This window comes from Ovis canadensis, chromosome 2, assembly GCF_042477335.2.
Source record: "Ovis canadensis isolate MfBH-ARS-UI-01 breed Bighorn chromosome 2, ARS-UI_OviCan_v2, whole genome shotgun sequence".
In the NCBI taxonomy this organism is placed as follows: Eukaryota; Metazoa; Chordata; class Mammalia; order Artiodactyla; family Bovidae; genus Ovis; species Ovis canadensis.
In genome coordinates, this window is record NC_091246.1 from 205,089,450 (window position 1) to 205,111,013 (window position 21,564).

Consider the following 21,564-nt stretch of genomic DNA (forward strand, 5'->3'; position numbering starts at 1 on the left):
GGGAAGTCCCAAGATCTACCTTAAACTTAAATTGGTTGGAAATTATGTGTTAGATTTAGAACTCAGTTCCGAGTTTGGAAAAACAATGCCATGGTCTGACATGCTTTTCCTCATTTGTAAATAAATCTGCAGTAGCCTATGCTAGAGTGGACAGTGACTTAGACTAGGGTTGTGGGGACAGAGATCATGTAAAGTGGCTAGATTCTGACAACATTTAAAAGTGGGGCCAAGAAAATTTATTTTGGATAGGATGTCAGATTAGAGAATAAAAGGGATATACGATGACCCTGAAGGGTTTGGTTTGAGCCAATACACATGGGAGCAGGATGTAAAGAGTGAATAGGGAAAATCAATTTTATTTTAGAAATACTGATTTTGAGATGCCTATCAAATACACATCAAGGTAAATGTGTTGGGTCTGAGGAACAGAGAAGGAAGGATGGATCTGTATATTTGGGAGTTGTCTTACAAAGACAATATGTAAATACAGGAGCGAGATCCTAGAGTTAATTTAGGCTGAAAAAAGATCTGAGGACTGAGCATTAGAGTACATTAAATTTAAGGAAGCTGAGGATGATACAGCAAACAAGACTAAAAAGTAGTAGCCGCTAAGAGGAGTATTAGGAAAATCAAGAAAGACTGAAACCCAGAAGCTAGGGGAAAAAAGGGTATCAAAGAATGTCTACTGATATGCTGAGTAATATGAAGATTGAGACCTGACTTTTGGATTTAGCAATGAGGAAGTCACCTTGACAAAGACAATTTGTTAGAGGGGATGCAAGTGAAAGCACAGAGTGCCAAGTATAGATAAATGACTCACTCAAAGCATTTTGCAGTAAAGAGAAAGAAATGGGATGGTAGCTGGAAGGGGATGTGAGGATCCAGAGATGATTTCTTGCAGTTTTTTGGTTTTTTAAAAAGATAAAGATCAGAAAAACGTGTTTGTTGATGATAATAACCTAGAGTACAGAGAAAAAAACTGATGTTACATGAGAGTCCTTGAGTAATAAGAGATGGAAAATGGTACATAAACAGACGAGTTAAGCTGTATACAGTCAATTTGTACCAACAGTCCATATTATAAGAGATGTAAAAGCAGAGTAGTTGAGAACATATACAGGCATACCAGTAGATTTCACAGTGGGAACATTTATACTTTTATCTTTTTAATTGTTCCTATTTGGGGTGGGAGAGAAATAGAAAGCAAAGTCACAAACTAAAAAGCAGCAGCTAAGGAGGTACAGGCATCACAGAACATAAGGAAGTTATTTGAAGGGTAAGGGGAATACAGCCATTGCTTAATGATCAGAGTTTGTCTGAGTGATGATAAGTTTCGGAATATAAATCATGGTGGTTCTTGTACAACATTTTAAGAGTAATCAATATCATTAAACTGTACACTTAAAAATGGTTAAAATGGCAAATTGTATATTTGACCACCAAAAAAAAGTTTCTAGGAAAATCAACTGACAAAGAAAATGCAGTAGTGTGTATCTGACACCTGTAGTCAGACTTAAAATCATCCATCTAGAAAATGAAGAGGACCATTATGTTATACTCAGCCTCCATAGAATGTGACGTACTTCCATATCTGTATTTAATATTTCAAAACAAACATCCCTTTACTCTAAGTTATAAACAGAACTGTTTTGCCCAGAACTCATGTTGAAGCCTTTATCCTTGCTGTAACTGTACTTGGGAGACTGAACCCTGAGTGAGGTAATAAGGTTAAATGAGGTCACAAGGTTGGACCCTAACCTGACAGGACTGGTGTGATTACAGGCAAAGGAGAGACACCAGAGCTCCCTCGCTCTTTCCACACGAGCAAAGGCCACATGAGGACACAGCAAGAAGGCAAACATCTGCAAGTCAGGAGGAGAGCTCTTACTAGGTACTAACCCTGCTGGCACCTTGATCTTCAAGCCTCCAGAAGTGTGAGAAAATAAATGTCTCTTTTTTAAGCTATCCAGTCTGAGGTTATCTTGTTAAGTCAACAAAAGCAGACCAATATATTCCATGAGAGAAATAAATTAAAAACAGTAACAATAAACAATAAAAAGAAATTACCTCTGCTTGATCCCAACTTGATAGCTTTTTTGGAGTGGCACCAGGAGTCTGATCAGCTGTTTGATCCCAACGTCGTTTCCGTTTTGAGGGAGGCTGGGATGCTGCTGCTCCATTGACGACTTTTAGTTCTCCAGCCTTAGCTTTTTCTGCTAGCTGTTGCCTAATTTCTCTCTGAAAAATACACAAATAAACAATGAGCATCTTTAAAACACTTTCAATATATTTTCAACACTTTCAATATATTTTCATACCATTAGTCGAGTTATCTGTACATAACACCATTTTATTCTTCAATCATTCTCCTTTCTATGCTACTGGTATTTCCATTCCTTATTTTACCTCTCTTTCCTGTATTTTCAAGCTTTATACACTGTCTTTCTACATAATATATGAGCAAATATGGAACGTATTACATAGAGAGCGCTGCTTTTTATATAGTTAATGAAGTAAAATCTTCAGTCAATGGCAGCAAACCAAAATGCTTCCACTGAAAAATACATCAAGTAAAACTCATAAAAATAGCAATTAAGACTATGTAATAAGTTGGGAAAGTGATAAATTTTCAAACTTTTATTGTAATAGTAACTATGAAGTATTATATATACTACAGTCACAACAAATATACATTTAATTTACCCTGTGATTTTAAAGTGGAGTTCTACAACCCCACTAGATATATGGAGTTCTATAACCTCAAAATCTATTATATATTCATAATAAAGTGACAAAGACTAAGTATTAAAACAGAGCAATCTCTGCAGGCCAGCAGGAACTCGTCAGAATATTCAAACTGAATTTCCACACATATTCAAACTGAATTTTGTGGAATAATAAAGAGGCTTTTCAAAAAATGATTTCACTATTTGACTTTTCTCTTACACAGTGACTTCAGGGACATACCATTAATAGCCCCCACAGATATGTCCACTACAAAATCTGTATGTATACACATATATTGGAGAAGGAAAGGGCAACCCACTCCAGTGTTCTTGCCTGGAGAATCCCAGGGAAGGGGGAGCCTGGTGGGCTGCCATCTATGGGGTCACACAGAGTCAGACATGACTAAAGCGACTTACCAGCAGAATTCTGCATAAGGTTCTTTCTCAACTTAATTTTTATTAACAGTAACAGTAATAAAAAAGTAAGCAATGTTTGTGCAGCAAATAAAAAAGGAAATATAAAAGTCTCTCAATCTCAACTTCCTTTACATTATTCCAATACCATGAAAATAAAAAGCACGTTTACAGACCTCTTCTTTAGTTAAATGCTGTTCTCGCATTACATCCATGTAAGTCCTAGCATTCATTTTAGGATCAGGGGTCTTCCCTCCTGCAGAAAAGAACAGCAACAGGACAAGAGTACAATAAATAAAAGATAATTAGGTTCAATTGATATATCTGCCCTGCTCTAATATTACATTATTCCATAATCATTTAATTTATTTTTTGATGAAAAACTTTAATAATTATACATCTTACTTTTTATTGAGTTTGCTGATCAATTTAACCTGTTTGAACACAAACATATCTACAGCAGTTTAAAACAAAGATTTTAATGCATATAAAAACAAAATGACAGCACAGTTTAGTGTCTTCAGAAGTGATGGGTTCCTGGGTTGCTAATCCGGAATACGTACACTTTCGTGCCTTTGTCTCCATCAGCAGTTCTGACTTCAAGCAGCAGAATAGAAGCCTAGAAAATTATCTCTTTACCATTAGTAACACTTTGGAAAGATATTTATATTCAAAACATTACCTGTTGCAAGCTGTTAAAATCCTGACTACAAGTAACTATGACTAGATAAGTTCTTCATACAATGTTCTACAACAGTTTTAGTTTAGAAAATCTGACTTTTAAAAATATACCTCTAATCTTATTCTGATGTCATGTTACTAAAAAGGGCTTCATGGGCTTTCCACGTTTTGTTGACCCAGAAACATATTTTTATCTTCTTAAAAAGTATAAATAACTGGAAACATATTACTTGAAATATATTACTTCTACCAGTTATTATGATGCATATAGAAAAAAAGTGGTGTACAAAGAGATGTGTTAGTCTCTTGGTTAAAGTTTCAGTATTTGCTTCTCAAACTTCGAAATATCTTAAAGAAGCCCAAACGAAACAATACAAGATTCACAGAGGCACACGATGTTTTTAGAAATGTGATAATTAGCTATACAAGTAGTATAGCATCATAATTTAGGAAAATATAATAAAATTCTAAGACATTTCCTATGCTGAAGATCATGCCCAATTGATAGTGTCATTCTTTCTGACACTAGCTCTGATAAGACTTCCTTTGGAATACTTTTTCACCATAATCTAGAGAGGATGTGTTGAACTGCACCCTTAAGAATGCAGACAGGACTGGCATATAGCAGTACTGCTGTAGGAAAGAAATTAAGGACAGTTAGTATGGGCCTGTGAATTCTGACATACATGTTTAAATCAATTACAATTATGCAAGTAAAAAAAGAATATCCCTACTAATTCATGCAGGCTGAAAGTCTAATTTATAAACCTGCAGCAGAATCTAATTTTAAGAAACAGGCACCTAATTTTGATTTTGAAACTCACTCACCTGAGGAAAGCATCCATCAGGCTCACTATGCCCCTTGTGCTGACCTGTACACTAAAATCAGCAAAACAGACTCCAACTATTAAAAATATCAAAGTCTTTGTATACATACTTCTGTTTTAACTTTAAGTTTGCTTAGAGCAAAGTAGGTGCATTTATTAAACTATATTTAGAGCAACATGGGGGGAGCTCTAATGTGGAAACAGTTTCTCAAAAGTTAACAATCCTAAAAATCTAGATTTGGGATGAAAACTTTCAATAATTTGAAAGTATTTTGAGCAGAAAAACACATTTGTTCAAAGTAAAGAAAGCGTACCCAAAACAAAAGTAAAAGAAAAACCTTTAACCCTTTGCGTTTCTATGGCATGGGCTCATTAGTTTCTTGTCCTTCTACCTGGAAAGAAAACTGGCATTATAAAGATGAAGAATATGGCATCTGTGACTTCAACCAAATCTACACAAATCTATAGTAAGGGGGATTTTAAAAAAGAAAAGCAAATTCATAAGCATGCCAAAAAAAATCAAAGGGCTAAAGACAACTTAACACAAATAAATTTCTGAATACTTATAGAAAAGTGGGAAAGAATTACCATCTGCAAAAGGATCAAGACGCTCAGGGGAAATTATCATGGTCCGCCTGTGCTTTTTGTATTCATCTTCCCGATCTGCAATCTTCGGAGGTCGATGCTCAGCAAATGGATCATACTGAAAAGAGGTATGTCTCATTTAATAGCCACTTATTAAATAACCAAACAAAATCACAAACAAAAGTCACAACATTATAAAACATAAAAATGTTTAATAAATGCCTACTAATATTCTGTATCAATACTCACATAAATGCTATCGTGAGAAAGTAAGGCATATGAGAAATTTCCATAGTTCAATAATTTTTTAAAATCAACTCTCCTCAAAACATTAATTTGACTCCTAAAATAAATGAGTTTCCCCGGGAGTTGAGACATTCAGTTTTCTTTATCCAAATAAACTCTGGTTTAATTTTTTTAAGTTACCTGTTCTGTTGACTGTGGTATATCGTTAAGCAATGCCACAGGGGCATGATATCCTGGCTTCTTCTGACCAAGCAAACTTGTAGATGATGAGTAGTCATCGTCATCCTGCAATGCAATACCCCCCAAAAACCAAAAAATGTCAGCACTTAGAAACTAGAAAGTACATAAAGATTCAATATGAAATCAAAATACAGTATGATGAAACTTGTTAACACTTGGGTTTTCTGTTCAACTCAAAAAACTACCAAAAAAATTAAACTTAGTTTTCTACACTCTTCAAAAGATTAAATAAGGACTGCTTTCTGTGGAAGTCAATTAAAATTATATGCGGACTAGAAAAATGTGAGCATTTCATTTTTCTCAGTGGGCATGATTAAATTTGTTTTTCCGATTTGGAAACTACAAATAGCTTCTTTAGAATTCTCCAGTTTCCTGGTCTCTTTTTTAAAAAACTTGGTTTAGCCACAGAAAAAAGTAAAATGTAAGTAATTTTAAATGTATTTCCCTAATAGTATTACTATGTTTGGACAGAATAACGTTATATTATTATTTTGCTAATGTAAGAAGTGCAACAACAGGCAGGGCTCAAGAAGATCTTAACACATCATTTATTTTATTTAAAACTGAAAAAAAAATTTCCTGCTCAGCTTTTGGAACACAGAGACATTACTGCCTCTTACCATTAAGGTATGATATGCAAAGAGGCCTGACTGGCTTCTACAAATTTTGCTTTGGCACTTTAATATTTTTCTTTAAAAAAGGTGCTAACTATAAAATAAACCATGGCTTGAATTTCATAAAAACAACAAGTTTCACAATCTATATACATAGGTTACTGAATCACACAAAAGTGATAAGCTATTTCACCAAATTTGGATGTTTGGGATGGTCTGACAAGATATAAGCTCTGTGGAATATATGAAAATACTTTAAGAGATGTGTTTCAAAATGAGAGGTAGTCCTCCTTCAGAGTAACTAAAACAGGCTCGAAAAAGCCTATTAATGTCAGTACCAAAAACAGTTCATTCATATTAAGATGCCAAGGGAGGAAAAAAAACAGTATCAAGCAAAAATCAGAGGTCACAAGCCATTCACAATGAAATCACTTCATAGAGGGCTCCTCCAAATAGAGCTCAGTAGGTAACAATAACTCAGTAGGTTACTTTTACAATGGTTAATGATTTCCTTTGCTGAATAAACTAGTTTTAAAATAAGAGTCAGAACTGAGCACTTCCAGAAGTCTTAGAAGAGAAAGACACCTTCAACAGTTTTATCCTCCCAAAGAAAAGATTTCTCAATCTCCAAAATGTCTTCAGAGATTACAGCAGATGACTCAAACAGAAAATTCCTTTATATTTCTTGCTCTCCAACAAAAAAAAATGCTTGGACTCTTTGTATACTATGAAACTTACATCTTCAAGTTCAGTTGCAGCAATTGATGTCACATATCCAGCAAACCTGCTGTCACTTCCACCGTAAATTTCCTGGTCATAATAACCCGTAGAATCAAGGCCCACTCCTTGAGCTTCATCAAGAGCTGCCTTCTTGCCTTGAATTTCTCGAATCTGTGCTTCAATATCTGTAAGAAAATAAATACAGATTCTCTTAATTTCATTTTCCTAACATCACTCAACATAATATATTTCTCTACTGGGTATTATCAAAATAACCATAAAAAGTATTGATTTCTAATACATTTAAAATATCTCTACCTCAACAGAAGGTACTTAGGAACACAAAAGAAATCCTATTTCATCAACTACAAGTTACTCTTACCTTAAAAACAGCTTGCCAAAGTTTATTAAACTACTGTTAAATTTTAACTTTTCCCAACTGAAAAAATCCTGGTGATGTTGATTAGGGAGCAAGAACAACACTTCAGATTATTTAAACACTACCAGAGAGGGAACGGACTTCCCCAGTGGCTCAGACGGTAAAGCGTCTGTCTACAATGCGGGAGACCTGGGTTCGGTCCCTGGGTTGGGAAGATTCCCTGGAGAAGGAAACAGCAAACCACTCCAATACTCTTGCCTAGAAAATCCCATGGACGGAGGAGCTCAGTGCAGGCTACTGTCTATGGGGTTGCAAAGAGTCGGGCACGACTGGGCCACTTCACTTCACTTCAGAGAGGTAAAAACAGTACTGTAGAGAGTGGGTCTCAAACTCAAATGTGCAACAAATCGTCTGTGGGTTCTGATTTTGTTAGAATGCAGAAGGCCTAGATCAGACCCACGTTTCTGCATTCCTAACAAGTTCCGAGGTAAAAGCCTAAACATCTTCAATAGTAAAATAACAAAGGATAAAATCTAAATTCTTAAGCATGTACAGAGCCCTACAGCTTGGCTGCAATCACCATCACATTAGATTTATGATTTAGAGTCCGAGCTTTAGATTAAAAATGTATGCCTTAAAGGTTCTTTACCTACTAATTAATACACTGATCTATGTGTCTCAGTTTCCTACAACAGAGAGTTTCGTTTTAAGGATTAAATGACATAATGAGCATGAAACACTTAAGCATTCAATGAGCCCCCAAGCACTGCGTCTATCCATAGGTCTGACATTCAGAAGATGCACATGTGGTGAATGAAGTGTCAACTCTTAACTGCTTTGCTAATTTTTAACTCATCATCTTATAATCTAATTTCATATCTCAATTATCTAAATTATGATCATTTCCCAATCATTCTAGTAACATCCTTCACATCCTAGTAACATGTTCTCTTGTTTCCTGATCCTATCAAGAACCACACACTGCATATAGTCATGTCTCTTCAGTCTTCTTTAAATACAGATTAGTCTTCCAACCTTTTTTGAAAGTCTTTCCTGACACCAGGTAACTTTAAATTATGAACTAATGTTTCATTTTAATAATCTGAAATAATATATAGATGTGTAAAGAAAAAAAGCGTTTCCACTGCCAGCGATCTGTGACCTCACAAATAGGCATTTCTTGCTAGCTCATTACCTTCAAATGAACTAGTCCTTTGATACTAGGCACTTCTGAAACACTCATTTATTAAGTTTGCAAGCATCAAAAGGAAACAGTTCAAGTGGTACAAATAAATGCCTGACCCCCACCCCCAGCTAAGGGAGAAAACCCTAAGTCTTCAAGATGTGTGTGGCTTCAAGTAGAAAATGTAATAACATTATCTAGTCCAAGGCACAGCGTGCAGGAGCAAGTCTCAGAAACTCAAAATAACCCAACAGAGTTAATACTGAGATTAGCAGCCCCAGTTTGTAAATGAATCTCTTATAGCACTACCACCCCCACTCATTTTCCCTGCATTTCTCCCCTCAAAACTTACAGCAGCCCAGGCAGCCAAGGGCCTCCATCACAATTAACCACAAACAGAAATATTGTCATCTGAGTTGACTGATTCATTTTACTATCCACTCTACTGTTGTTTATATATTTACATATATATTTAAGCTTTAACTCATATTAGCTCTCCCCACCCCCACCCCCCAGAACACTTTTTCTCCTGATATAATACAAAGAACTCTCTCAGGGATTAGCAAGACTGGCTCAAGGGTGAGTGGAGATCAATTCTCATTTTTTCCTTTTTGAACACTGCCATTTCACAAATGTTTACGGTTTAAAAAAATAAAAAACAACCACCACTAGGTGCATGTATCATTTTTGAAAGTAAATAGATTTTTTTTTTTAAAGAACCATAAATGCTACTGTCATCAGGACTCAGGCAATAAACACAAATGGGTTAATCGCGCCAGCCAAATAGTCTGCAATTTCCTCTCCACAGCATCAGTGTAGTCTACTAACCACTTACATCAAAATCACCTCAGGAATCTGTAACAAGAACAGACTCCTAGGTCTCAAATACACTAAACCAGAATCTCCCGTGTATGAACCCAGGTTTCCACATTATCAGGAAACTCATACCTAGCCCAACACCTTTCCACTTGCAGCCCCATCCCAGTCTCACCAAAATCACCAATTTTATATTTTCCTCTAGGTGATATACAAATAAAAAACCAGAAAGGGGCACTGTCATAAAAACTGCATCACACTATACCTATCATTGTGCAGCGTGCTCAGTCCCCAACTTACATCACAGACAGCTTTATTTTCCCTCTAAAGAACTTTTCCATTGTAAGGTTTCACCAACTATTATCCCTTTATTTGGATAAAATGTTTATTCAGAAACTGTCATCTACTGAATTTAACCTACTGATTTTATGTCTTTACTGATTAGCAACAGTTTTCTTATTGTGGAACAATTATGGCAAAATATTAAGAATTGGTAAAGCTGGGCAACGGGTTACACTGTGTTCAGTACATTTTTTCCCTACACTTTACTGTATTACATTTCATAATAGAAATGTGATCTGTAGAAGTCTCTGAAAGTAATATTTCAAAGTTTTCTCTCCAGCAAGGTTTATAAAATTCACAGCTTTCAAATTTTACATTCTACATCTCTGGGAAAGACAAAAAAGTTATCTTTAGCTCTTTATTTTCAAAGTTACCTAACGCTACATTACAGCTACTGGTACACAAGTATTCCTGTACTTTCTTAAATATGAACTGACTAAAAATAAGCAAATAGATAATTTCAGACGGCAAACGATTAACACATAAGACTTCTTAAGTTCAGTTCAGTCGCTCAGTCGTGTGCGACTCTTTGCGACCCCATGAATTGCAGCAGGCCAGGCCTCCCTGCCCATCACCAACTCCCAGAGTTCCCTCAAACTTCTTAGCAAGTATGAAAAAAACTGAGGTGGAACATACCCAAAAGAATAACCAGAGGTCTAAAATATTTAAAAAAGGATGTGAGGAGGCAAAGAAGGAAATGTTTATGCTAATCTAGCTCTAGTTCAATTATGACCAACATGAACAAATCCTCTATTACCAACTAATCCCCTTCCAATTTAGAATCTCTATAATTCAAGACATTCAGATGTGAAAATAAAGAAAAATGGATACTGTCCACTGGAGACTGGACAAAAGATTGGGACCTCCTAATGGTCACATATGTGACTGCCAAGAGCTAGCACTCTTAATCCACCAAAACGTGTAAGTATTCCAGTCTTCACGTTGTGTGTATCAATAGTGTATGCCTTTTTATTACCAAGCTGTATTCCACCATACCACAGAGTGTTTATCCATTCTCTATTTGACTGGCATTCAAGTTGTTTGCAGCTTGCAGAGATACAAAGCTGCTGTAAACATTAGCATACAGGTTTTTGTGTGAACAGATTTTAATACCCCCAGAGTAAATAACCTGTGAATAACATGTTTCATTTGATCAGAAACTTTTGAAGTCCTTTTTGTGGGTTTACTTGAGCAAGTTTAAGAACAGAGGAGAAATGAATTATTCTGTATAACAGAAGAATCTGACCAATACAATATGGGAGAGAAATTAAGGGAACAAGTAAAATGAAGAAAAGCTGGGATACGTGAAATTAAAAATCCCAGTTTTATGGCATTAAAGGGTAACAGGAGGTACAAACATCTAATATGGATTTCTAAATTATCTGAATAAGCACCTCACTTCTGTTCTCTAACTAACCCTACCCCGATCTTCAGTAAAATCTATCAAGGGGGAAGGAGCCTTCTATGATAGCACTCTTGGTTATTAATGCTGAAAGTTGAAAAACAGATAAAAGCAGAATCAACTACACTCCAATAAAAATTTTTAAGAAAAGAAAAAAGAACTAGAAATTCCTTATCTTGATGGTAGATCTGGAATCCTAAAAATTACAATGATGCACGATTCTTCAAATCCCCAGAGCTGGCATATTCTGGAAGTGGTTAAAAAACAAACAAACAAAGGCCTGAGGGGGTGGGGGGGGGAAAATCAAAGTAATAGTTAAGTATTAGACTTGTATTTACCAAAGAGCCTCACTAAAGGATGATCCTAGAGGATAACCTGTCAAGAACAGGGTTTTTCTTAAGTTGGTATTTCCGTTTTAAGGTATGTCTATCAGTTCAGTTGCTCAGTCATGTCCGACTCTTTGCGACCCCATGAATCGCAGCACACCAGGCCTCCCTGTCCATCACCAACTCCCGGAGTTCACTCAGACTCACGTCCATCGAGTCAGCGATGCCATCCAGCCATCTCATCCTCTGTCGTCCGCTTCTCCTCCTGCCCCCAATCCCTCCCAGCATCAGAGTCTTTTCCAGTGACTCAACTCTTCACATAAGGTGGCCAAAGTACTGGAGCTTCAGCTTTAGCATCATTCCTCCCAAAGAAATCCCAGGGTTGATTGCCTTCAGAATAGACTGGTTGGATCTCCTTGCAGTCCAAGGGACTCTCAAGAGTCTTCTCCAACACCACAGTTCAAAAGCATCAATTCTTTGGTGCTCAGCCTTCTTCACAGCCCAATTCTCACATCCATACATGACCACTGGAAAAACCATAGCTTGACTAGACGGACCTTAGTCGGCAAAGTAATGTCTCTGCTTTTGAATATGCTATCTAGGTTGCTCATAACTTTTCTTCCAAGGAGTTAAGTGTCATTTAATTTCATGGCTGCAATCACCATCTGCAGATTTTGGAGCCCAAAAAATAAAGTCTGACATCATTTCTACTGTTTCCCCATCTATTTCCCATGAACTGATGGGACCAGGTGCCATGATATTCGTTTTCTGAATGTTCAGCTTTAAGCCAACATTTTCACTCTCCTCTTTCACTTTCATCAAGAGGCTTTTGAGTTCCTCTTCACTTTCTGCCATAAGGGTGGTGTCATCTGCATACTAATCAATAGGAGTCAAAAAAAAAAAATTTCCGGTAGTAATAAAGCTTATTAGAAAATTTTGAGTATATTCATTGTTATGGCACTAGTGGTAAAGAACTCGCCTACCAATGGAGAAGACACAAGGGTTCGATCAGGGTTTGATTCCTGGATCAGGAAGATCCCTTGGAGAAGGGAATGGCAACCCACTCCAGTATTCTTGCCTGGAGAATCTCATGGACAGAGGAGCCTAGCGGGCTCCAGTCTATAGGGTGGAAAAGAGTCCAATGAGACTATAGTGACTTAGCAAAGTTAGAGTGGGAGGGGCACTTGAATTTTCAAGTCCTTTATTAGACTTCCTTGCCTTGGCTACTCTAACCAAAACCTGGAGTATTATTTCAGAACTGTACTCTTTCCAAAAGCCATTAATTTTCTTGGAGCTTTCCTTGCTTGTGGGCCTGACACCTTGACTGTCACAGCAGTGGTGGGAGTGTCTAACAGAGAGTTGTGTTTTTATCACCATTTTCTCCTTTCCCTCCAGACTGTGGGAAACCCTACAGGACAAAGGTACTGCCATCAGTTAATTCTAAGAAAAAATAAAAAGACATGAAGGAGGAACATACAGATTTAAGATTACAATATATGAAGTTTATTTGGAATTTAATTCAAATGAATCGTAAAAAAATGTTTATAAGGCAATCAGCAAAGTAAAACACTGATGGATATTTTATTAGTCTTAGGTTTAATAATGATTTTTTGGGGGGGAGGAGGGAGGGCTGTGCCATGCAGCATGCAGGATCTCTGTTCCTCAACCAAGGATTGAACCTAGGCCACCACAGTGAAGAGCTGACTTCTAACCACTAGACCACCAGGGAACTCCCAATAATGGTTTTTCCCCCCTCTTAATGATGGTATTTTTAAAAGTCCTTATATTTTAGAGATACACACTGAAAAATGTATGGATATGTGTAAGATAGATAGCCAATGGGAATTTGCTACATGACTCAGGAAATTCAGGGCTGGATAACAACTTAGAGGGGTAGGCTGAGGAGGGAGGTGAGAGGGATGTTCACGTGGGAGGGGACATGGGTAAACCTATGGCTGACTCTTGATGTTTGGTAGAAACCAATGCAATAGGTCGTAAGTTGCTCAGTCGTGTCCGACTCTTTGTGACCCCATGGGCTGTAACCTACCAGGCTCCTCCATCCATGGGATTTTCCAGGCAAGAATACTGGAGTGGGTTGCCATTTCCTTTTCCAGATCTTCCCAACCCAGGGATTGAACGTGGCTCTCCCACACTGTAGGCAGACGCTTTACCATCTGAGCTACCAGGGAAGTCCAAAAAGAACTTAGGATTTACATATTTTATGTATATTTGCCATAATAAGATTGAGAAAGAGACCTAATAATCAGAAAATAAATTTATCCCAAAAAATGGATAAAATTATGTATCTGGCATTTGCTTTGAAATAATAGGAAAGGTGAAAAAGACTAGTGAAGAGATTAAGAAAAGGTGGCTCTACCTTTACAACTGTTCAAGCCACATGATTAGATGATTAACACAATATGGGGGTTTATTTCACTATTGTATTTTTGTGTATGTTTTCAATTTTCAATAAAAAGTTAAAATGTTTTAAAAGCAATTTAAAGTTTCTCTTTTCTCATTCTTGGTTCTCATTTCTTCTAACCCTTTGAAAACACAGCCTCTGGCCCCATGCAACAGAAAATAAAAGCTCTCTCTTCTCTGAAATGAAATCCTCTGGTGTACATAAACAGAACTTTTTAAGTTCTCCGATGTACTATCTTAACCCTTAAAAGTTTCAATTCTTGTTTCAATTTTTTTCTTTTCTAGTTTTACTCATCTTGCAAGTGCCGGTAATGTGAAATCTTCTAAACGTTAAGGTATATATATTTTAAAAACTAACTATGCTCCAGTGATCTACAGAAATGTCATCATTCAATGGAAACTCTCCTCTTTTTGGAGGGAAACTGATCCTAGGATGATTTTCGACTATCAGAGAACAAATCCTTCCTAGCAGACAAGAGGTTGATTATATTAACAGTGTGAATTCATGAATAAATTTATGAAGAGGCCCATTTGAAATCTCAAGTCATTCAATAAGCAGATTTCCATTTTTCATTTACTTAAAAATTGTTTATTACTAATCCAAAAATTGTGATAACACTTAAAATTATAGACATTTTCTGGACATAAATACATTAAATGTTTCATATGGGAATCGAGTTTGACATCAAAAAATAAAGTAATGCTGGAACTTGTACCTTCTAAAAGATGGAAAACATCTAACCTACTGTTTGTATTTAAAACGAAGACCTAAATATCAAACTCTGAAATAAACCATCACTGGTCACATCTGATACAACTGTTTAACTGCTCCCCACCAATTCTGTCCTACTGGTTTCCCCTTCTGTGCCTTTCCTTTTTTCTATGCCTCAGACAATGCTAAATCTAGCGTGCAGCACTTCCTCCTCCTTGATACATCTTTATTCCTCATTTTTAATTTGTACTATTTGCACCATTCTATAATTCATCACTTTGCATTACACAGACACAGCCTTTGGTCGTGCTGCAAGGCTTGTGAGATCTTAGCTCCCTGGCCAAGTATAGAACCAGTGGCCCTTGTAGTGCAAACTCGGAGTCCTAGCCACTAGACTGTCAGGGAATTCTCCCAGACACAGCCTTTGGATGTTAATCATTCACTGACACCTTTTAGTCTGATCCATAAGTAACATCTAATCACCACCAATCAGAAGCAAGTGGTAAACAAGGATTTATCAAATATGAGACTTCTAAAAAATATGCAGAAAAATAGAAAGTATATTCTGTATATCAACTCTCAGTCTTTAACTATGGTGGTAAATTATTTTACTGAACACTACAAACAACAGTTCCTAAAAAATTAATTCCTAACTAGTATCAATTAAATTCTTACATAATTCTACAGGAAGAAAAATTTTGAAATCTTTCAACAACTTTTTTCCTTTTTACTTTGACTAACAACATTCATACTGCATGTCTACAAAACTGAAATAACAACTATTCTGGACACAGGAAAGTAAAAATCTCAGAAGATACAGAGAAATAAAATCATTATTCCAGCCATTCTGCGAGCAAAGAATTAGGGAAAAACTTTTTCAGCCCTGTGATGCCCCTGAAAATCCATTCAAGGGATAGTGGCCAAACAAGCCAATACATGGAATTTTTGGATAATCCATCTTTTTTCCTTTCCAGACAGAACACCGTGGTTCCCTCACGGGCCAAAATCAGCAGTATCTGAAGAACTGCTGGCTGACAAGATTACCCACATTAATAACTTTATATACTTGACAACGACATGCAAAAAGGGATTGCATTTGATTTGAATAAATCTAGTTCTTTTTATATTTCAATACTGGGAAGCTTATAAGCCACAGTGACCCAGGATAAAAAAATAATAATTGGGTTGGTTAAATAGGATGTTACGGGTTGATCCTAACAAATATTTGAAAGGAATATGACAACAAGAGAGGAAAAAAAAGATTGGTTTGGATCAATGAAGGGAAATAATAGCCTATGGAAAAAAACTATATTGGAAGGTACAACAATAACTTAATTCAGCTTGAATACTGAAGTATTATTTATCTCACAAGACTCAATTACAAAGTACTGATGCAGCCATATTTTAACAATAAATTACCAGATACAACAAAGAAACGTCTTTACCAGAAGCATTATTTAGGATGAAAAGATTATAATTTTTATATAAAAAAGCAACATGATGCACAACTTTAAGACACAAATTAAACAAGTATCACATACTTTTAAAAGTTGGCCCAGGGAGTTCCAATAGTTAGAACTTGTGCTTTCACTGCCATGGCCTGAGTTCAATTCCTAGTGAGGGAATTACGATCCCGCAAGGCACTCAGCACAGCCCAAAAAACCAAGACTGCTCCAGTGAAATTCAAATTCAAGACTTCCTCTCAACTACTTCAGCATCCTAAAAGGTTACCCTTACTCCCTCTAGATCATCCTTTACCACAATCAATGACTTTAAGTCACAGAAGTAATGTTACCTCAGAGAATGAAGAGGGTGCTTTATCCTGGAGATACTGGAAGGCCAAAGTCAAGCCTAGCCAAATATCCTAATTTGATGTTAATATGTCTCAGGAGGTTTCCAAAATATAAACTCAGGAAGGTCCCAAAATTCAAGTCCTTCCCAATTATCTTAGCCAAACAGAAGTATTCAAACCTACCAAACTGTTCAAAGGTCAGTGTTTAAGTGCCCCCTTTCTGTGATAGTCTTAATACTTTCAGTATAATCTCTCAGTAAGTGTTGATTAAAATATTCAGCATTCATACATCAGGAACGGAGGATACCAAAGGACAGTTTCTGTATACAACTGTAAGTGGAAGAAAAAACCTTAACACTGTAAAATATTATAAGTAATAAAGATTAGGAGTGTTGTAACAGAAGCACACGCAAGTCAAATACACAAACAAAAATCCAAGAAAGTTATTCTGATCCAGTTTATCGGAGATGGCTTAAGAAGTAAAAACAGAGATGGACTCTGAAGAACTAGTACTCTCCAGGAAAATGTCATGAGGAAAGAACAAGAAACTGTAACATTCATCATACTGTCTTACACTGCAGTAAGTGATTGGACAGTGTCTTGTATACAGACAGTGTTCACACCTGAAACTGAACGCTCCAATACTTTAGGCCTCAGCTAATTCATGAGTATAATCCCATATAAAACCAATTCCGGTAAATGAATTGCAATCTTCTATAGACTAAAACTTTCAACTATGCTTCTAAAACACAGGAAAACTAATCATAACTTTGATTTTCCTATCCAAAAGTTATCTTATCATAAAGATACTGATAAAGTAATCAAGGCCACAAAATGCCCCAAATGAATAACCTACAAGATAAACAAGAATAGCCAACATCTTTATGTTTTCTAATTATTTTACAAAAGTAGTAAAGACAGAAGTGCCCCCAAAACACTTTGGTATTAAAACAGTGTTTCAATCCCAAATACCTAACAAGAACAGTAAAAATATAAAAGTCACTGCCACTTCATTAGTCTGTTTCCTAAGTTGCAGAAAACTGGACTCAATTCCCAGGGGTGACACAATCATTAACAGCCCCAACCAACATTTTTCAGATGCATCTCCTTTTTTCCTCCTTGAACTCTCTTTTCCTGCCCCAACTAGCCAAACACATCTTTCACGAGTCACTAACTAGGAACAAGACGTCATCTCAGGTTCAAATGTCCTCCCCTAATTTAAAACCGATTGATCCTTTTAGACCAGGGATACGTCATCTCCTCTATGAAATAGCCCTAAGCATAAATTAATGACTCCGTTACCCAGCTTCCCAAAATACACTGCTTATATTTGTTTAAGCATTCAATTGCCTCGTAAAGAATGAAAATAGATACCTGTTTCCCCACCAGACTATAAAATTTGATGACTTTAGTCTTTATTACCTCCCACAAACTAACACCAAGCCACTAACCAAAAACGACGTGACATAAAAGTAAAAAAACGACGTGTGAAATAAAACTAACTCTTCGAAGCAGTGTTTGATTGAAATTTCAGATTTCAAGTCAGAAATCAAGGAATGCAGTTCCAACTTCCCATACACCTCGTCTTTTCTCAAAAGTGACCCTGCTGCTGCTAAGCCGCTTCAATCGTGTCCGACTCTGTGCGACCCCACAGACGGCAGCCCACCAGGCTCCGCCGTCCCTGGGATTCTCCAGGCAAGAACACTGGAGTGGGTTGCCATTTCCTTCTCCAATGCAAGAGTGAAAAGTGAAAGGGAAGTCGCTCATTCGTGTCCGACTCTTAGCGACCCCATGGACTGCAACCTACCAGGCTCCTCCGTCCACGGGATTTTCCAGGCAAGAGTACTGGAGTGGGGTGCCACTGCCTTCTCCGCAAAAGTGCCCCTACTTCCCGTCATTTCTGAATACTCCCTGAAGGGGGACTGCTACAGCCTATTTCTAATATTTTCCTAATTTCGCATACTCTGTATTTCACAAAACGACCAACCTGTTCAAGAGCTGTGGCCATTATTAACGTGCCTTTCCCTGTTCCATCAAAAATCAGTCTCAAAAGAAAAAAGGCCCCTATTATACTAAAAGTAATCAAGGACAGAGAAAACTACCAGATTGTATTTCCAAATCATTCCAAACAACAGCCAAAAAAAAAAAAAACCACCAAGGTATGTATCTTAGAGGCCTGAAGACATACAAGTTAACCAAGCTTAAAGAGCAACGAGCCTCAGTTTGACTAAACTCGATTGAGCGCAGCCCGGAAAGCGGCTGCCGTAATCCAGTGCTTTTCTGACCCTCCCCTGCACAAACTATGCCAACGACAGTTCCGAGAGGTGAGAGAGACTTTGTTCCCACGCCCTTTTCCCCGCTCCTTTACCCAGGGATTATCCTTAGAGAGCTGTTTAAACGAGGCCCCAATCAGAGAAGAAAAGCAATGTTGAAGTAACAGTACCCAAACACGGAACAAAGCGCCTGTCGGGGGTGTACGAGTAGGACGCCATTACGCGGGGCAGTGGCCTGCGCCTCTGGCGCCGAGCAGACAACCCGGGGCCCGAAGCGCGAGTTCAGACCCCCAGAAAAGAAACCATAGGAAGAGGCAGAAACCTAGGAAGACAAAGTCTTAGCAGGTTGGCAGCGGAGAATCTACGTAACAAGGGGAAAACCGCTTACCTTCGTGAGTCTTGGCGATCTTCGCCATTTTGTCCACTCGAACACACAGACGGAACTGGCGCTCCCAAGAACTTCCGCTCGTCGCCGCTGCCACGGAGAAAAATAGCTGGGAGCCGCTCTCCGCGCAAGCGCCAAGCGGGAGCGCGCTCGGTCGGTGACACGTGACAGAGCAGCCACCTAGATAGAACAGAGAGGTGCATTGTGGGTGGAGGGAGGAGTCAGGGTTGCTCCCGGAGACGGTTTCCGTGGTAAACCCGACAAGGACTACGTGGGCCTTAGCGCCCTGTAGCTAGTAACTCCGCCGTGGAGGAAAGTGGATTCCACCAGGGCAGTTAAAAACAGTCGCTGAAAGAAACACTAAGGTTTCAGGACTGGAAGAAGCCTCAGACCTTCAGTCCCCTTTCTCCAAATTCACCAGACGGCGTTTTGAGGCCAAAAACTTTCCTCAGCATGTCTCAGCTGTTGTAGTGCTTAGTTATGTTAACAGTTACAACAGTCTCATCCCTCACTCTGTAATTTAAGGTCGTTCTCTTTTTAACTAATTACTTACCATTTGATTAGGAGTTTTGTCTACAATATACATTCCCAATCGCTATTGAAATTCACATAAAGAGAGTAACTTGTTGGTAATCCCATAACTCCCACAAAGTGGATAAATTGTTGCTAATCTCATTTAAGAAATGACGGAAAAAAGATAGGACAGGGTTATATATGAGACTGCACAAGGTCACACGGTTATTAAGTTACACAGCAGGAACTCTGACGCTCTTCTGAGTTCTTAGAAAAGTCCCGATTGTCAGCACTAACACTAATGAAATGCTTCTGATAATCCTAAATGTCATTCCTAAATCAGTATTTTTTTCTCCTAAACATCAGCTATACAACCATAACCTGTCACACTGGCTTTGGACTCTGAAGAACATAAGAATTTAATAGGGAAATTGGTACTGGAAGCAGCCTAGTAGGGCAGGTGTGACAGACGCAGAATACAAATACTTAGTAGAAATTTACGTAATAAAAAAGTAAGGTGTTTTTTTTTTTTTGGCTGGGGATTGAACCTGGGCCCCTTGCATTGGGGGCACAGAATTTTAGCCACTGGACCACTGGGGAGGTCCCCCAAAGTGACATTTTAATAGCATCAATGAAAAAATCAATTTGATGGGTTAAAGTTTTCAGTTTAATTTAGGTTAAACAATAGCTGGAGGAGGAAGGGGATGAGATAAGAGAAGAACATGTAGATTATTAATTCAATTGTTGATAAATTCTAGTTCTTGGATTGGCAGAGGGTCCATAGGTATTCCTTAAATGGCTTATAACCTACACATAGATTACATATATTCTTTTATATATAAAAAATAGCATATTTTAAAGTAAAAGAATGAGAAATAATGAATTAAAGAAAGGTGTTGTTATGTCCATCAATAACCAATAAACTAAAAGAATTCACCCATGTTGACAAAAATAATAGCAAGGATGTTGCATTTCTTGATTTATAATTTTTTTAAAGATAAACTCATTTATACAAGACAATCACTGTCATGTAAAAAATATACGAAAAGGAAATTTACCAAAATGTTAAGTGCGAATGTTTGTTAATGATAGAATTGAGTGGTTTTTTCTTTATATTAATAATTTTTAGTATTTTCCAGATACTCTGCTATGAGCATATATAATTTTTATGAACAGGAAAAAAATGAAAAGCATTTGTAAAGTAGGCATCACATGTCCTCTGTCTTTCCCAAGATATAAGTTGTGCCTGCTGGCCACTTTGTATTATGTTCATATTTCTCTAGGTTCCTAGGTATTAAAAGTTACTTTTGTAGGGCAAGGGCATGTGTTGGGAAGTGAGATATGATAGACTTGGTCAAAGATCATTGGAGACTCCCTTCTCCTAATCTTCCAAAACTGAATTGTCTTTAACTTGAATTTTTAGACAGTAAGAAATAAAGAGTTTTTAAAAATAACTTGTTTAGTTGCTAAGTCATGTTTGACTTTTTAGCAACCCCAAGGACTATAACCTGCCAGGCTCCTTTGTCCATGGGATATCCCAGGCAAGAATACTGGAGTGGGTTGCTATTCCCTTGTCCAGGGGATCTTCCAGACCCAGGGGATGGAACCCGCATCTTCTGCATTGGCAGGTGGATTCTTTACCACTTAGCCACCAGCTAAGCCACCCTTTACTTTCCATTTCCAATATTAATAAATATTAATCACATATTAGTTAAAATGGATTTCCTATACATTTTTTATTTCAAAAGTCAGGAGTTGCAGAGGGGGAGGGGGCTTCCCTGGTGGCTCAGTTGTAAAGAATCCACTTGCCAATGCAGGAGACGAGGGTTCAATCCCTGATCTGGGAAGATCCGACATGCCACAAAGTACCTAAGCCCCTACACCACAACTATTGAGCCTGTGCTCCAGAGCCCCGGAGCTGCAACTACTGAGCCCACTTGCTGCAACTACTGAAGCCCATGCACCAC

The 21,564-nt window shown here is 37.5% G+C and overlaps 1 protein-coding gene across 5 annotated transcripts in view; it reads right to left on the reverse strand.

Annotated features, from left to right (window-relative positions):
* Positions 1–21,564, reverse strand: part of SF3B1 (splicing factor 3b subunit 1) — a 58,101-nt gene that overhangs the window by 16,574 nt on the left and 19,963 nt on the right. For 2 of the 5 annotated variants that reach the window (XR_011254636.1, XM_069577915.1), the window contains exons 2-7: positions 19,088–19,264; positions 7,072–7,238; positions 5,660–5,764; positions 5,237–5,351; positions 3,317–3,396; positions 2,068–2,238 (exon numbers count right to left, since the gene is read on the reverse strand). Coding sequence is in view for 3 of the 5 variants with exons in the window: in XM_069577915.1 (XP_069434016.1) it covers positions 2,068–2,238; positions 3,317–3,396; positions 5,237–5,351; positions 5,660–5,764; positions 7,072–7,238; positions 19,088–19,115 (666 nt within the window). In the remaining 2 variants the exon portion in view is untranslated. Of the gene's footprint in view, positions 1–2,067; positions 2,239–3,316; positions 3,397–3,603; positions 5,041–5,236; positions 5,352–5,659; positions 5,765–7,071; positions 7,239–19,087; positions 19,265–21,564 lie in introns of those variants that run through there. The other 3 variants (XR_011254637.1, XM_069577917.1, XM_069577916.1) reach the window with 3 other exon arrangements.